Raw genomic sequence first — 15,036 nt, 5'->3', positions numbered from 1 at the left:
AGAAAAATCAAATGCGTCATTCGACGGACTCATTCTTTGAGAACCTTCCAAATGTCATTGCAGGCCTTTAGAAATCAATCAACTAACTCTCCAAACGAACTCAGCCACCAGATGGTTGCAGCAGCGACAATTATCGATTATATTACACAGTTTTAAACTATTTATTCATCAAAGCTTCACAAAATCAACAACGTGCCGTGGAAGCTGAACAAAGAGAGACGTCTATTTACCTAACCCAATCTAATTTCTACAAAAGAACAAATGGCCACCCAGAGCTTAGAATCATACCACTTATCCTTTTCTCAACCCATTTTTCCATCAGAAGTATGAAGAAAACAATGAATTCCCTTTACAAACCCATATATTTGATCACAATCTTCGAGCTTATTAGCTTCATCGCTTGTCAGTCACCAACATATAATTATCATTTTTGTTTAGGTCCAGGTAATGATACCGCCACCGCAAGCTATAAATCTGACCTTACACTGCTCTTGGATTATATGTCCTCAAACGCTTCCGACAAGAGCTTCTACAACAACAGCTTGAACGGGATTTACAGTCTCTTCCTTTGCCGAGGTGATGTTTCTAGTGATGTGTGTCGGGTTTGTGTCAGCAATGCCTCTCAAACACTCACGCAAACGTGCCCTTCTGATAAAAGGGCAATTATTTGGTACGATCAATGCTTGTTTCGATACTCGAACATCAACTTTCTTGGCCAGCTGGAGCTTTATCCAAGGCTGTTCATGTGGAATGCTCTGAACAACACTTCACCTGAAGAGGGCGATATCGGTACCCGAGGTTTGTTATATTCCTTAGTTTCTCAGGCTCCGTATAAGAACATGTTTCAAACAAATGAAATGGTGGTCGGAAACGGACCGGGGTGTAGGTATGGACTCGTTCAGTGCAGCATAGATCTTGATGTCGACGGCTGTTCTACTTGTTTGAGAGAATTGTTGAATCAGACAGAGGATTGCTGCATAGGGAGAAGTGGGTGGCGAATTTTAACTCCAAGTTGCTGTATAAGGTATGAAATGTATCGTTTCTATGAGCAAACATCAAACCTACCAGGATCAGCACCGGAGAATGAAGGTAAGCCAAACAGGCTTAATATTTAGTTATTTTATCACCCTTGAACAATTTTTATTTAGACGGTAACTTAGCTTATATATGAAGTTAATACCTGAGGAAAGGGCACTATGAAATCTTTGGGGTGCTTTCTGATTCCTATGATAAATTGGTCTTATTATTATGTATTCCTAGCAATGAGGAATGATCTTCTCCACAAAGGAAATGTTACAAGCTTTGTTGATAAAATTGTGACTTGTTAAAATAACATGAATATTTGGTACAATGTGACAGGAGGAGTAGGTAAGGGAGGGAAAAGCACAAGGAAGAACACCATTATCATTGCATCATCATTGGCAGGCTTTTTGGCATCAGTTCTGGTGGCGGGTTTCTCGTATTATTCGTCCTTAGTCAGGAAGAGAAATCAAAAAGGTGTTCTTTGACTTTTAATTTTTTTCTGGTCAAACTATAACTTGTCGATTTTGCACAAAAGGTTAACATTATTGCTCAATACTCAGTAGAAGGAACAAGCCATGAAATATTAAAAAGAAGTTCTCAAGGCTCAAAGCCTGCACATTTGACGGAGGAAAGTATTCATCTACATCTATCAGATGAGGATCACAGCGGGGACTTGCATCACTTCAATTTAGCTACCATACAGACTGCAACAAACAACTTCTCCAGGGAAAATAAGCTTGGAGAAGGTGGTTTTGGACCTGTTTACAAGGTTGAAACCAGTTCTTTGATCTATTGACATTTGGCAATTGATTAGTATTTGTCTTAGGATTAAGGGATTCACTAACTCATACAGGAGATGATTTCATGTGTAGAAATTTCAATACAAGATTGGATCATATGTATATTAACATGCCGTTAACCTCTCACCAACGACAGACATGCACTTTTGAGAATTGCAAGGAAAAATCTTCTGTTGCAGGACTAACTTCAAAATGATTTCAGGGGAAAATGCCCACTGGGAAGGAAATAGCAGTTAAAAGGCTTTCGATCAACTCGAAACAAGGTCTTGAAGAATTCAAGAATGAAGTGAAGCTAATTTTCAAGCTTCAACACAAGAATCTTGTAAGGCTATTGGGATATTGCTTGGAGGAAGATGAAAAGCTTCTTGTCTATGAGTACATGGCTAACACCAGCTTGGATGCTTTTCTGTTTGGTCCGTAACGTTCGTTCTCTCTTTCTTTAACCTGTCATGTCAAAAGTCTGGTCTAAGGATTTATTACTTATCAGATCCAGGGATTTTTAATAGCTAAGAACGTTACTCTTGTGCTTTTTCTGAAGGCAGATTCTGAAAAATGTAAAGTACTGGACTGGGAAAAACGCTCAAACATCATCACTGGAACAGCAAGAGGTCTTCAATATCTACATGAAGATTCTCGGCTTACAATAATTCATAGAGATTTGAAGGCTAACAATGTGTTGTTAGATGATGATATGAACCCTAAGATATCGGACTTTGGCACAGCAAGAACATTTGGAGGCAACCAAATGGAAGCCAATACTGAGAGAGTTGTTGGCACATAGTAAGCACTTCATTTTGTTCCTTCGCACAATTATCGTTGCTAAGCATTATGTGTTATGCCTCTCTAGCTATATTTCATCAAAGGTCAATATGAGATGGAAAACAAAAGGGGCAAATAGATTTGAAATTCATAATATAAACGATTGCAAGAGCGTAGGATGTTAATATTTACTCTAATGCGCAGTGGATACATGGCACCAGAATATGCGCTAGAAGGATTGTTTTCGAACAAGTCGGATGTTTATAGTTTTGGAGTCCTAATGCTAGAAATATTAAGTGGTAAAAGGAACAGGGGGTTCTACCATCAGGACTGCGGCCAAAGCCTTCTAACATATGTAGGCATCCTCTCTTTGTTATCTCTTTATTGTACCTAAACTTAAGGCTTCTTGCACCTAAACATATGGCCCTGAGCAGGCAGGGCTGCTGTGGAATGAAGGCAAAGGACAGGAGTTGATAGATCCAAACATTGCCGGCAATTGCGCGATTCAAGAGGTTCTGAGATGGATACACATTGCATTGTTGTGCGTTCAGGATGACCCTGCACTTAGGCCTACAATGTCATCAGCTATTCTCATGCTTGGGAGCAAATCAGTTAACCTCCCCCAGCCTTCAACATCTCCATATTCAGCAGCAAGATTTTTGCATATGATCAATCTTCATCCACTGAATCTTCCTACCTCAGAGATTTAAGAATTTAAAGGGATAGACTCCATTGTGGTGGACCTTATAGGTTCCAATTATAATTGTTCTTTGGGAGAATGGTGCTTTATGTGCTTGCAAATATAGATGAAATGGATTCTGAAGTTGATGTTGCATCATCTAAACATTCTTCATCTGATACTACTTTTAGCCTTAATGGAAAGTTTCATACTGTACAGAATATAGAATTGCTAAAATATAGTACTGTTGTATCAGTCCATATTAACAGCCTAAAACCCAAGAATTATATGGTCCAAAAGGTCCAAACTCCTCCTCTATCAGATCCATCAAAACCCCGAAATGACCTTCGAAAACCAGTGATTTCATTAACAGCTTCATCTCAAAAAGGCCCAAACAAATACATGCAAGTAAGAGTTGTAACATCATTCCATTGATGTTCGAAATAAAAAAACAGGCCGATTGTGACATCATCTGATAAATGCTTCCCCCAAGTTGAAAACAAGAAGAGTCTGGCAACTTGAGAACTTGAGAAACATCTTTCATAATAAAAAAAAGGCGTCGATTTGAAGTCTAAGATAAAAGAAAATGAATGTCTTTGAATTCCCCGACCATTTAATATCAACTTGACTGTGTTTTCAATGATAAAAAAACAATAGGTTTTTCATTTTAAATGTACGGAGGGTGGAATTGAGATAAACTTGACAAAAGGAAATGGATTTAACGCTCTAAATCTCAGCCCTAATTGACCTAAATGAAAGTGACATTTTTCTTACATTTCATCCATATCCACATCCACCACTTCTTCCGGTTTAAATATTATTATATTAGTCAATTTTTGTATAATACCTTCACCTTGACAGTGATCCGTTCCAATCCAAACACTGTGTGTGTATTCGCACTGAGACCTTAAACCTTCCCTTACTTCCCTTGGGAAGATCAGCTCGAAATTTTCTGAGGGATGCTTTGCTGTTTTCACTATGTGGATTCATCCCATATAAAAATTAAAAGCCCCAAACATATGTCTGGACTCTAAAATCCGTTTTTTACAGCTAGTTTCAGGTGATCACTTCTTTTCTTCCCAGTTTTTGCTCTCATCAATTGCAATTGATTGTTGACTTTTCTTTATTCTTGAACGCCGTGCTTCTTTTGTGAGCAGAAGGGTCGCCAAAAATTAGCCAATTCAGGGGTCGTTCTTCTTTGCATTTTTTAAAAATAAAAATATGATGACTTAATTCCAATAATTTCTTTCACAAGTTAGGAAAGTGTGGGACCACGCTCTTTTTTAGGCCAACTTTAGTCCATGGGATATTTCTAGGTCCTCCACTTGTTGAACAACGAAATGCAAATGCAAATGCAAGCCAGTTTCCTTAGTCTATTAGCTGAGTGTGAAACACATGCAACAAAATTTTTAAAATTATAAAAATTTGATTTAATTATTTAAAAATTATAAAAATATAAAATTTTATTTCACCTTATTTTTCTTACTGATCCTTCCATTTATTTGGATAGAAGAGGGGAAAATAGGATACTCCATGTACAAAACACAAACAGGAACTTTATTCAGGAGAAAAAGAGAAATTTAATACTCTTGCTGCAATTGTTATGCATATTAACACAAAAATGTTTGCTTAAATATCTCCACTTCCAACCTTCATCACTCGGTTTTTTTGTAAGCAATTGCATAGCAGCATATCCTTAACAAACACAACACGTTTAATCAAGTTTAACACACACATTGTTTTTAGAGTTTCAACATAAAAAAGAAAACATGACAATTCTCCCTCATATTACATTAAAAGTTTCAAGGCATGCAAAGGGTTAATCTTAATGGTTAGAAAAAGCATCTGCCACTAGGAACAACCTTATAATAAATTAACCTACAAGAGGATAAAACCTGCCGCAGCAATACCTGCATTTTGTTTACTTGTCTAGTTTCACTTCAAAGTTTTTCAGAGTTTTCTGCCATTAATTGTATATGTATGTAACTGACGTCCCGCTTGGAATGAGAAGGGGCACTAGCTGTGCTTCACCCCCCCCCCCCCATCCCCAATATAACCTTAGGTCGAACTTGCCTGTTGAATGACAAAGAAAAATAAGATATTGAATTCTTAAATTTAATGATTATATTTTTAATCATGTAATCCTTAGTTTGTATAAAAAAAATGCTTAATTAAATCTCCGAAGAAGGAAGATACAAACGGAGCTGACATCAATAAAGTGAAGGAGATTTTTTTTGGGGGGGGGGGGGTATAAGCGGATGAGATATATGTGTTTATTATAATAATATGGTTAAAAGTTATCTCAAAAACCCATATTGAAATTGATCGCCTTTTTGTTCTTTTTCCCACAAACTGCCATGCAATTCAAGATTCGCGTCTTCAATATAAGAACATTCCCTAGGACTCTTCTTTTCCACACGAACAGCACCATCCAAAAATTGCCAGCTAAATGAAGATTCAGGATTTGCTAAGATGGGTTTCTCTCATTTTCCTCATCAGCCAGGGCCAATCCCATTCAACGCAAAAACATCCTATTTTAGATGATAATCTCACAATCGAGAGCTTCATCAACAAAACTCTCCAATGGAGGAAAAATACTCTTCACCTGTTAAAGTTGCAGGGTAACAGACTGGAGCTATCAACCTCCACAGTGGTAGCAGCAGTGTTGAGCTTCGTAGCTGCCTCCATATCCAGTGCGGGAGGCATTGGTGGGGGAGGGTTGTTTATTCCCATTCTCACCCTCGTGGGTTGTTTAGACCTCAAAACTGCCTCTAGTTTCTCAGCTTTCATGGTGACGGGAGGGTCAGTTGCAAATGTTATGTTTAACTTGGGTGCCCAAAGTGCCATGTTTGGGGGTAAGTCTTTGATTGACTATGATATAGCACTTTTGTCGGAGCCATTCATGTTATTAGGCGTCAGTGTGGGAATAGTTTGCAACCTTGTGTTACCAGAGTGGTTGATCACCATCATGTTTGCCGTTTTCCTCGTTTGGTCTACCATTAAGACTTGTGGAAACGGGGTCAGGCTTTGGAAAAAGGAATCGGGTCGACATCTAGGAACCTTAGATGGGTACGGAGAACTGGAAAATGGTGAAAGCGGCGAGGTTAAGAGTCTAAAAGAACCTTTGGTTATACGGAAGATAAAGAAAGTAGTAGCAGGTTTCCATGGAAGAAACTGATGGTCTTAATTATGGTCTGGTTTTCCTTCTTTGCCATCTATCTCCTTCGTGGGAATCGCCATGGACAGGTAACATTTTCTTGTCTAATTGTCTCGTCTTTCTTTGGGATAAATTTTGCATGACTTTCCTACTGTTTTCATTTTCAAATACGTCTTGCTCTTGTAATGTCCGGATATGAAATGATTATTAAATGAAAATAATAACAACAGTCCCATTTTTCAAGAAAAATTATTACCTGACTGTTAGCCTTATGTTAGAATATCTCACAGGATTCTGCAAATCAGCTTTATGTGTATACCCTATTCTTTCCTTTGCAAAAGTTGCCTGGAAATTAAAGGACCATCTACTTTATTTTCTCTTTACAGCAAACCCACTGGAAAAATAAATAAATAAATAAAAAGGAGTGCAGAGGGAAAGCTACCTTACTTTGGATTTACCTTGAGAGTGAAAATTATCAATAGGCATTATGCTAAGTATATATGGTCCACTAGCTTTGAGTTTATGTGCCCACTTTTTGTATTAATCTTAATCCTTACATAGCATCAATTTTATAAAATTAGAAGCATAAAAAAGAGAGAGAGGAGATTTTTAACTTTTATTTAAGAATTTAAAATTGCATGTAATGATGGGGATGATCTTGAATCTATGTGATCAATCATGGCATGTTCAATGTTCATTGTTATTCAAGAAACATGCAGGGTGTCATACCACTGAAGCCTTGTGGAATAGGATATTGGTCTCTCTCCTTGCTTCAAGTTCCCCTCGCCATAGCTTTTACTGCATGGATCCTTCGCAGAAAAGAGTCCATTGCAGGCCAAGGTCCAAATCAGCAGGTGCTTCACAAAAATCTATTTACAAAATTAGCCAGCTACTTGAGAAATGATTACAAGTTTTTATATTTTTTTTTCTTTTTTTGTGAAGGGGGTGGTTAACAAGCTAATTTTCCCCTTAATGGCTCTAATGGCTGGGGCCTTGGGTGGAGTTTTTGGAATCGGAGGTGGCATGCTTATAAGCCCACTTCTTCTTCAAGTTGGAGTAGCCCCCGAGGTAAGTAAACCAGTTTACATATCCCTGTTTAACCATAATAGAGTTCCATAGTTTTATCTACAGCAAAAGCCAAAAAGCAATGATGTAACCATTTGCTCCAGGTGACGGCAGCTACATGTTCTTTCATGGTTTTCTTCTCATCCACGATGTCTGCATTCCAGTACTTATTGTTGGGCATGGAGCACACCGGCACTGCCCTTATATTTTCGGTTATTTGTTTCATTGCATCGCTTCTTGGGCTGGTGGTGGTGCAGAAGGCCATAGAACGGTTCGGAAGGGCATCCCCAATTGTGTTCTCAGTTGGTACGGTGATGGCTCTGAGTGCCATTTTGATGACTACCTTTGGAGCTCTTGATGTTTGGGACGACTAATCAGGAAATTACATGGGATTCAAACTACCTTGTTGAAATCAAACTTTGAAGACCTGTTTGGATAGCCAACCGCGTTATATTTTAACTTTGTAATCGAGAGGTAGAAGATTAAAAACCTTACTGTGTTTACAAGAATCTGAGGTTTCCATTTCCCATTTAGAGATAAAAACATTTTCAAGGAATATCAAAGGGCAACTTCATCAAATGGCTGATGCTATCAAACGATTGCATCTAAGGAATCAAATAGGTAAAAAAGCAAATAAGCTGGTTTCACTTGATTACACGTACAAGTTACACAAAACTGCTTTAACTGCAATGTAATCAATGCTTTCCAACTTTTAGGGATACAAAAGTTAGAATATCCGAGCAATCAATGTAGTTTCAAACATTGCTTTCAGTTCTCACTTCACATACTCTTTCAAAAGGGAGTAAAATAGTAAACATTGCAGATCAAAAAGATCAACACCCGATGAGATGACAGATACAATTATGAACAATGGTTGTTTCTGCTAAGGAAAGCAACCTCAAAATAACAGGTTGCCAGCTTACGCAACAGGAGGGCGGAGCATATGATCCTGTGATGTATCGACAGCAGCAGGAGGCAAGAACTGCCACATGGAAACTCCGGGATAGCCAACGAAAGGCACCAGTTTCCCACCAACAACTTGGCTTGAGGTAGAAAATGGAGTAGGAATAGCAGGAGCCTGAGGTATGAATCCTGGCTGAGAACCTAATGCCTTTACTTGCCGCTCGAGATTATCTTTCTCGGTCTTTAGCCTCTGCTTCTCATCACGAAGTTCGTTCTTTTCAGCCTACAAATAGAACTCAGCCCATCATATACAAGAAGAAATGGATACTCAAGCCACCTGGAAATTTTAAGCAATACTGATGCATCTAATAATTTTTTTAACATGCAACACTTGTACATGTATACTGCCAAATATAACATAGAATAAATGAACATCAAAATCCAAGCTCACCTTAAGCTCATTAATCTTCTCCTGCAGACTCTCATTTGACTCCCTCAGTTTCTGGGCCTCATCCCGTAATTGAGTAACCATCCGAGCAGCGTCAACTAATATTACAGCCTTGTCCACTTTGGAAGACCTTCCAGGCTCTAGGATAGAACCCAATTCTAGGAACCTTGAGACATTAACATATAAATATCAGAGGAAACAAATTGGGTTGAAGGGAGAGAAATAGGGACAACAATACATGCCTGTCATTTAGCTTATCCCTTCGCATCTTTTCTCTGCAAGCTTTGGACCCAGATGCACTGGATGATCCAGACCTCATCCTGAGACAGAATAGGGAAGGGATTACTAAAGCAAACCAGGTATGAAACCAAGCACAATGGCAATATACAATAACAAAAGCAAAATAAAGTAGTTGCATACCGTTTTCGGGAGCCTGTTTCATTAAGATTGTCTGAATTCCCAAACGATTCAGTGAATTCAACACTGCAGAAGCATGAAGAAAGGTCAATGAGCAGGTTTCAAGAACAGTGAGAAAATTAACATAGCCTAACTTGAAGGAGAAACTGGGGGCCTTGGTAGCTTGCCAACCACTTAGTCCATTGCTAAACATAATGGTAAAATACAAGGCTAAACAAATAACAAACTGGAACAGAACTACAAAAGTTGTAAAAAAAAAAAAAATCATTGCTTTGAGAACTATAATGTTAGAAAAATCCTTCCTTGGAACTTTTGCCCACTTGAAAGTTGAGCTAACCTAACATGAGGTTTACAACTAGTAATGAATTCCATGTCATTTCAAAGTTCATAAGCAACGAAGAAAAAGGGAGAAAAGAGGAACCTGAGAGGAGTAGAGCAAGTAAGGGAAGGAGATGACCAGATTGGGGCTGAAGGGTCAAGTGAGGGAAGATCACCACCAGGGACAGGAATGTCTTCTAACAAACCATAATCATCAAAAATCCAAGCATTGGGATTGTCAGAGGAGACCAGGTCCTCCGCACCCGGTTGCCGCCGGGATATCATTTTTCCCGGCAAGGATTCAGTTATGCCAGACAGCGGAAGATGTTTGATGCAGAAAGTGAAGAAAACAAAACAAAAGAGAACAGAGAGATAGATTGGAGATATGGAACGAGTGAATTTGGTTGATTTGGGGGAATCTGTGAGGGAAGAATGTGATGGTGAGGAAAGGTGGGGAATATTTTCTTTGGATTTGGACTCGGGAACCGAAAGAGATTTATCATTTGAGAGAAAGTCTACTCCTTTTTACCTTTTCCCAAAGTTGTTTCTTTTTAATGTCACTTGCACTCCACCACTGTCACAACTAAAGTCACCACACCACGGCCACATCCTTTCGGTTTCGCCTACGCAAGAAGAGTCTGTGTTGCTTTCATTTTATAATATTGTTCCCACATTTTAAAATGTTTAACTATTTTAATTACATTTTAAAATTATCAAAATTACGAAGTTATTTTTATTAAAATTATTAATTTAACTATTAAATGAGACATTAAATTCACATTTTATAAGATCTTCATTTTCAAAATTTTTTAAACATTTTTTAAAAATTACTGTTTAATATTTCATTTTCATTTTCATGTTCAGTTTTAATTTATTTTAGTTTTAACTTCTAAATTTTTTGATTACTTTTTTATTTTTAGTTTTAACGTTTATTTAAGATTTTCATTTTAAATTGTACTGACATGTTATTAACATATAAATTAACAGTTTAATAATAATAATAATAATAATAACAATAATAAGGGTAAACTACTAAAATAGTCACTTTTGTTTACCTCAGGTTACATTTTAGTCACTTATGTTTGAAATGTTACATTTTAGTCACTTACGTTATCGTATTGTAACATTTTAGTCACTGAGCCGTTAATTGTCATTAATAAAGATAACAGTGGTGACGTGGCATGTTAAATCATCATTTTAAATGAAAATTTTAGGTTAAATTATACAATTGAGCACTTTAATTTTTTCTTTTATGTTTTTAACTTTCTTTTTTCTTCCTTATTTTCATTCTCTTTTGTTTCTCCTCTATTTTCCTCCATTTTTTTATTTTTCAACATCATTTTTTATGTTTTTCATTTGTTAAAACTAGTCCCTATACTTTTACTTTTTTGAACAATTTATTTTTTTCCTTTTATTTTTATTCACAATTGTCTATAATAAGCAAAAAAAGGATTAAAAATCTTTATTTTGGGTTTTCATTGAAGATCAATACAAAATTTTTAACTTTCTTTTTTTCTTTATTTTCATTCTATTCTGCTTTCTCTCACCGCTTTCCTCCTTCCCTGTTTCTTTTAACATAGTTTTTCTATATTTTCCGTTTGTTAAAACTAGTCTTTATACTTTTATTTTGGTATTGGGTATTTCTTGTACGTTCTGTTTAATCTTACTTTTGATTAGTTTTTAATATTTTTCAACTTAGGGTAACGATTTTGTATTGATCTTCAATGAAAACTCAGAATAAAGATTTTTTTAAATATTTTTTTGCTTATTGTAAACAATTGTGAATTGGGGTTTTTGATATTTTACACTTATTGTTGATGCTATACAAAGGATCCAAAAATGGATTATTATGGTGATTTTATAGAATTGCTTGGACCTGATTTTTCAATGAAGATTCTCATTATACTGGTCAACCCTTTTGATCCCATTAGAGTTAACTTGATTTCTAGTTTTTGGCACCAATTTGGTAAACAAATTAATGTCTTTGGTAGAATTTAGCTAGGTGTTCTATTATATATTGAAGAAGAATCGATGTTGATTAATTCAATAAAATCGATTTTATTCATCTTGCAATGATCAAAAATGGTCATTGGGTTTACACACGAGTATGTAATCAAAGATAATTTTCTTTAACAAAAAAGAAATAAAAAATTAAATTGTTCAAAAAATAAAAGTATAGGGACTAGTTTTAACAAATAGAAAATATTTAAAAAAACTACATTAAAAGAAATGGAGAAGGAGGAAAACAAAAGGAAAAGTAGAAAAGAAAGGAAAATAAAGAAAAAAAGTTAAAAGAACATAAAAGAAAAGAATTAAATTGCTCAAAATGAAAAATATAGGGACCAATTTTATAATTTATCCTCAAATTTTCGTTTGAAATGATGATTTAATGTGCCACATCAGCTTACTGTTACATTGTTAACGGAAATTAATAGCTTAGTGACTAAAATGTTACAATACGATAACGTAATTGACTAAAACGTAACATTTCAAACATAAGTAACTAAAATGTAACCTAAGGCAAACAAAAGTGACTATTTTCATAGTTTACCCTAATAATAACCTAATTAATATAAATGTAATAAAAATATTTTAAAATTTCAGGATTAATTTAAAATAAAATTCATAATTTGGGAATATTTAGTTTAATTAACTCCAAAAATAAACAACAGTCCTTTCCGGAATTGGGCTTTTATGTTTAATTCTTTCAATCACTAGAAAAATAATAGACTTGTAGATTAGCTATGAAATTCTCATTTGTAAGCCCAGGAAATAGGGCTATTTTGGTCCGCCGCTTAGGAAGCAAATTTTAAAAAAAATCAGAGCATCATTAGTTTGAAGTTTAACCCCCTTCACTTTCACCACTCGATAATAACAAAACAAGAAATTCGATATCTTCATGCTTTATACAACAAATATGGTCAAGTGAATCGGGTTCTAGAGTGCCATCTTATCAATCACACTTATAAGAACGCGATGCAAACACCTTTTTTTACACCTTCGAACATGTATAGACATCACAACCATCCATACTATGCGACATATACACGATTGGATTGCACAAAGGCATCAATCCTTTTCCTTATCTCTTCTGGGTTTGCTCCCACCAACTTCTCTACTACAGTCCCTCCCTTCATCAGTAAAAATGTTGGCATTGCCTTCACCTCCATCCTCGTTGCTACCTCCTACAATAATCAACTCATATATATATATATATATCATTGCTAACCGCTTGACCTAACCAGAAACCTAATCTGGAATTAAAAAATAGAGCACAATGTGAACCCACTATACCTAATAATACCAAATGAAATCATCCTTATCACAAAAGGAATGATACTTATCCTCCAATCCACAAGTTGTGATGATCCAACTTACAAGCCAAACCAGGGGCGTAGTTGAGGGGCGGGCCCCTCAATTTTTTAAGATCTATTTGGGATTTGGTCCTAATTTTTTTTAAAATTTTAAATTATCTTTGTATAATGAGTTGAAAATAATGTAAAATTGTATTAGGACCTCCAATTTTCTTTTCAATTTAGTCCTAATAAAATTTGTGTGGATTACAAACAGCTCTATCTCCATTGTGATCAGTAGGTGTGAAGTCTAAATTTAAATGCCAAATTGCCAACCTATTATTTTAAAACTCAAATCTGAACAAAATATCAACAGATCATACAGTTGTTACCTTAACATCATCAACATCAACAGTGAGAAACAGGGCATCTTGAAAAGCTGAGGCCAGTTCTTTAAAATAGGGGTTCATGGTCACTGAAGGAATACACCATGAAGCAGTAAAGTGGACAACAATCTACAACAAATCCAGAAGAAAAAAAAAAACTGAAATTAAAAAATAAACCATAACAAAATTCCTTGGTTGAGATCAACAGACTGACCATTTATGATAAAGACATGAACCGTGGAATGTGGATATGGAACTTTTATAAGACAAAGCAAAGGGGACAGATGGGATTGTTGTAAGGAACAATGATGGAGGACGAGGACCAACGCTAAACTATTACCACTAGAAAGAAAATAGACATGGAGGTGACTGATTGAATAGCTTACTGGGCAGCCTTGATTTGTAGCTTGGTTAAAATAGAAGTCCCAGGATTCAACAGAGTCAACCTTCACAACTCTGGACTTGTTATGCTGCTCTGGAGCCTCCATGTTTTTCTCCTTCCTGCTCTTGCACCTCCCTAGGCGGTTCTCCTTGATGCTGTGGTTGTTGGCTTTGCTTGTTTGAACAAGAGAATTGTCTTTTTAGACAACGACAATACATTTAAAGCTAGACCCACATTATTTTGATCGAAATTGTAAGATGAACCTTGAAGGAAAAGACAAAAGGAACCCTTTGAAATTACTATGGGCGTTCTCCTGATAAAACCCCTGTTTTTTCCTCCCTTGATCTTGATAATTTCAACTTGTAAACGCTGTAGATTTCATTATATACTTTTGTCGGGTTTTTTACACAAATAGTATAGAAAAAAATACTGAAATAGGATGTCAAAAAAAAAATTACCAAAATAGGTTACTTTTTCATTGGAGCCTATTAGATAGGTGTCAATAAATAAAATAATAATAATTTTTTTGAATAAAATATAATTTTATACTTTTTTAATATTTTTTTAAAAAATACGGGTCAAAATACGGTCGGGTCGGGTCAGGTCGGGTGGCGCCTACTTGACAGGCGCCAATGAAGGAGCCTCATAGAGAGGCGCCAATGGTAGCCCTCTGCCCACCGCTGCAGCCCCTGTATGCTGTTGCATGTGTTGTCCCTTCATGCATTTTTTCTTTTGCCTATAAGTAAATGTAAATGGTCCCAATGCCACACGGTAGAGAAAAAAAAAAGAGAGAAATGAGAAGAAGAGAAGGAGAAGAAGAAAGAAAGAAAAAAAGGTAATGTATTTTTTTAATAAATAATTTTGTTTATAATTTAAAAAGTATATAGTTTGTGAATTTTTTAGGATATATTTTAGAAGATATTGTGATTTTTTGTTATTAATTATTAATTATAAATTATCTATATTTAGTGTTTATAGTTTAGATTAGAATTTTGTATGAATATTTTAAATTTTTGTATGAATATTATATTTTTTATGAATATTGTAATGTTGTATGAATATTGTAATTATTTTATAATTAAATTTGTATTTATAGTTTTGGATTAGTAATTTTGTATGAATATTGTAATTTTGTTTGAATATTATAATTTTTTGTATGAATATTGTAATATTATAGTTTTGTATGAATATTGCAATTTTTTGTATGAATATTGTAATTTTGTAATTTTGTATGAATATTATATTTGTTTTGTATGAATATTGTAATATTATAATTTTGTATGAATATTGCAATTTTTGTATGAATATTGTAATATTGTAATTTTGTATGAATATTGTAATGTGGAGATATATTGTAATATTGTAATTTTTGTATGAATATTGTAATTATTTTATAATTAATTTGC

General features: G+C 35.2%; 4 protein-coding genes across 5 annotated transcripts; 2 read left to right on the top strand and 2 right to left on the bottom strand.

Annotated features, from left to right (window-relative positions):
• The first annotated feature begins 30 nt into the window (after nt 1-30).
• LOC105765899 (cysteine-rich receptor-like protein kinase 25) lies at nt 31-3,426 on the top strand. Of its 2 annotated transcripts, none has more exons than XM_012585174.2 (7): nt 31-1,089; nt 1,360-1,497; nt 1,587-1,792; nt 2,026-2,236; nt 2,366-2,603; nt 2,787-2,937; nt 3,017-3,426. In XM_012585174.2, exons 1-7 carry the CDS (start codon nt 327-329, stop codon nt 3,290-3,292), a joined length of 1,983 nt encoding a protein of 660 aa, XP_012440628.1. In that variant the 5' UTR covers nt 31-326; the 3' UTR covers nt 3,293-3,426. The 2 variants fall into 2 exon arrangements, with proteins under 2 accessions (XP_012440628.1, XP_012440627.1); XM_012585173.2 differs by having other exon boundaries at nt 32-1,089; nt 1,584-1,792.
• Nucleotides 3,427-5,512: 2,086 nt separating this feature from the next.
• Nucleotides 5,513-7,992, top strand: LOC105768229 (sulfite exporter TauE/SafE family protein 5-like). The gene is given in 5 exon segments (XM_052631011.1): nt 5,513-6,389; nt 6,392-6,507; nt 7,138-7,272; nt 7,361-7,486; nt 7,588-7,992. Coding segments are annotated over 5 exon segments (1,326 nt in total). The 5' UTR covers nt 5,513-5,710; the 3' UTR covers nt 7,858-7,992.
• A 113-nt stretch (nt 7,993-8,105) lies between these two features.
• LOC105768232 (transcription factor ILR3) lies at nt 8,106-10,157 on the bottom strand. The gene is made up of 5 exons (XM_012588051.2): nt 9,673-10,157; nt 9,255-9,317; nt 9,077-9,154; nt 8,838-9,000; nt 8,106-8,669 (listed from the first exon to the last, which is right to left on the bottom strand). Exons 1-5 carry the CDS (start codon nt 9,852-9,854, stop codon nt 8,403-8,405), a joined length of 753 nt encoding a protein of 250 aa, XP_012443505.1. The 5' UTR covers nt 9,855-10,157; the 3' UTR covers nt 8,106-8,402.
• A 2,242-nt stretch (nt 10,158-12,399) lies between these two features.
• On the bottom strand, nt 12,400-13,839 carry LOC105768234 (thioredoxin-like protein CXXS1). The gene is made up of 3 exons (XM_012588056.2): nt 13,635-13,839; nt 13,255-13,377; nt 12,400-12,754 (listed from the first exon to the last, which is right to left on the bottom strand). Exons 1-3 carry the CDS (start codon nt 13,734-13,736, stop codon nt 12,602-12,604), a joined length of 378 nt encoding a protein of 125 aa, XP_012443510.1. The 5' UTR covers nt 13,737-13,839; the 3' UTR covers nt 12,400-12,601.
• Nucleotides 13,840-15,036: the final 1,197 nt, after the last annotated feature.

The sequence above is a fragment of the Gossypium raimondii genome, chromosome 5 (genome assembly GCF_025698545.1).
Source record: "Gossypium raimondii isolate GPD5lz chromosome 5, ASM2569854v1, whole genome shotgun sequence".
Taxonomy (NCBI): Eukaryota; Viridiplantae; Streptophyta; class Magnoliopsida; order Malvales; family Malvaceae; genus Gossypium; species Gossypium raimondii.
This window is presented reverse-complemented; position numbering and strand designations above follow the sequence as displayed.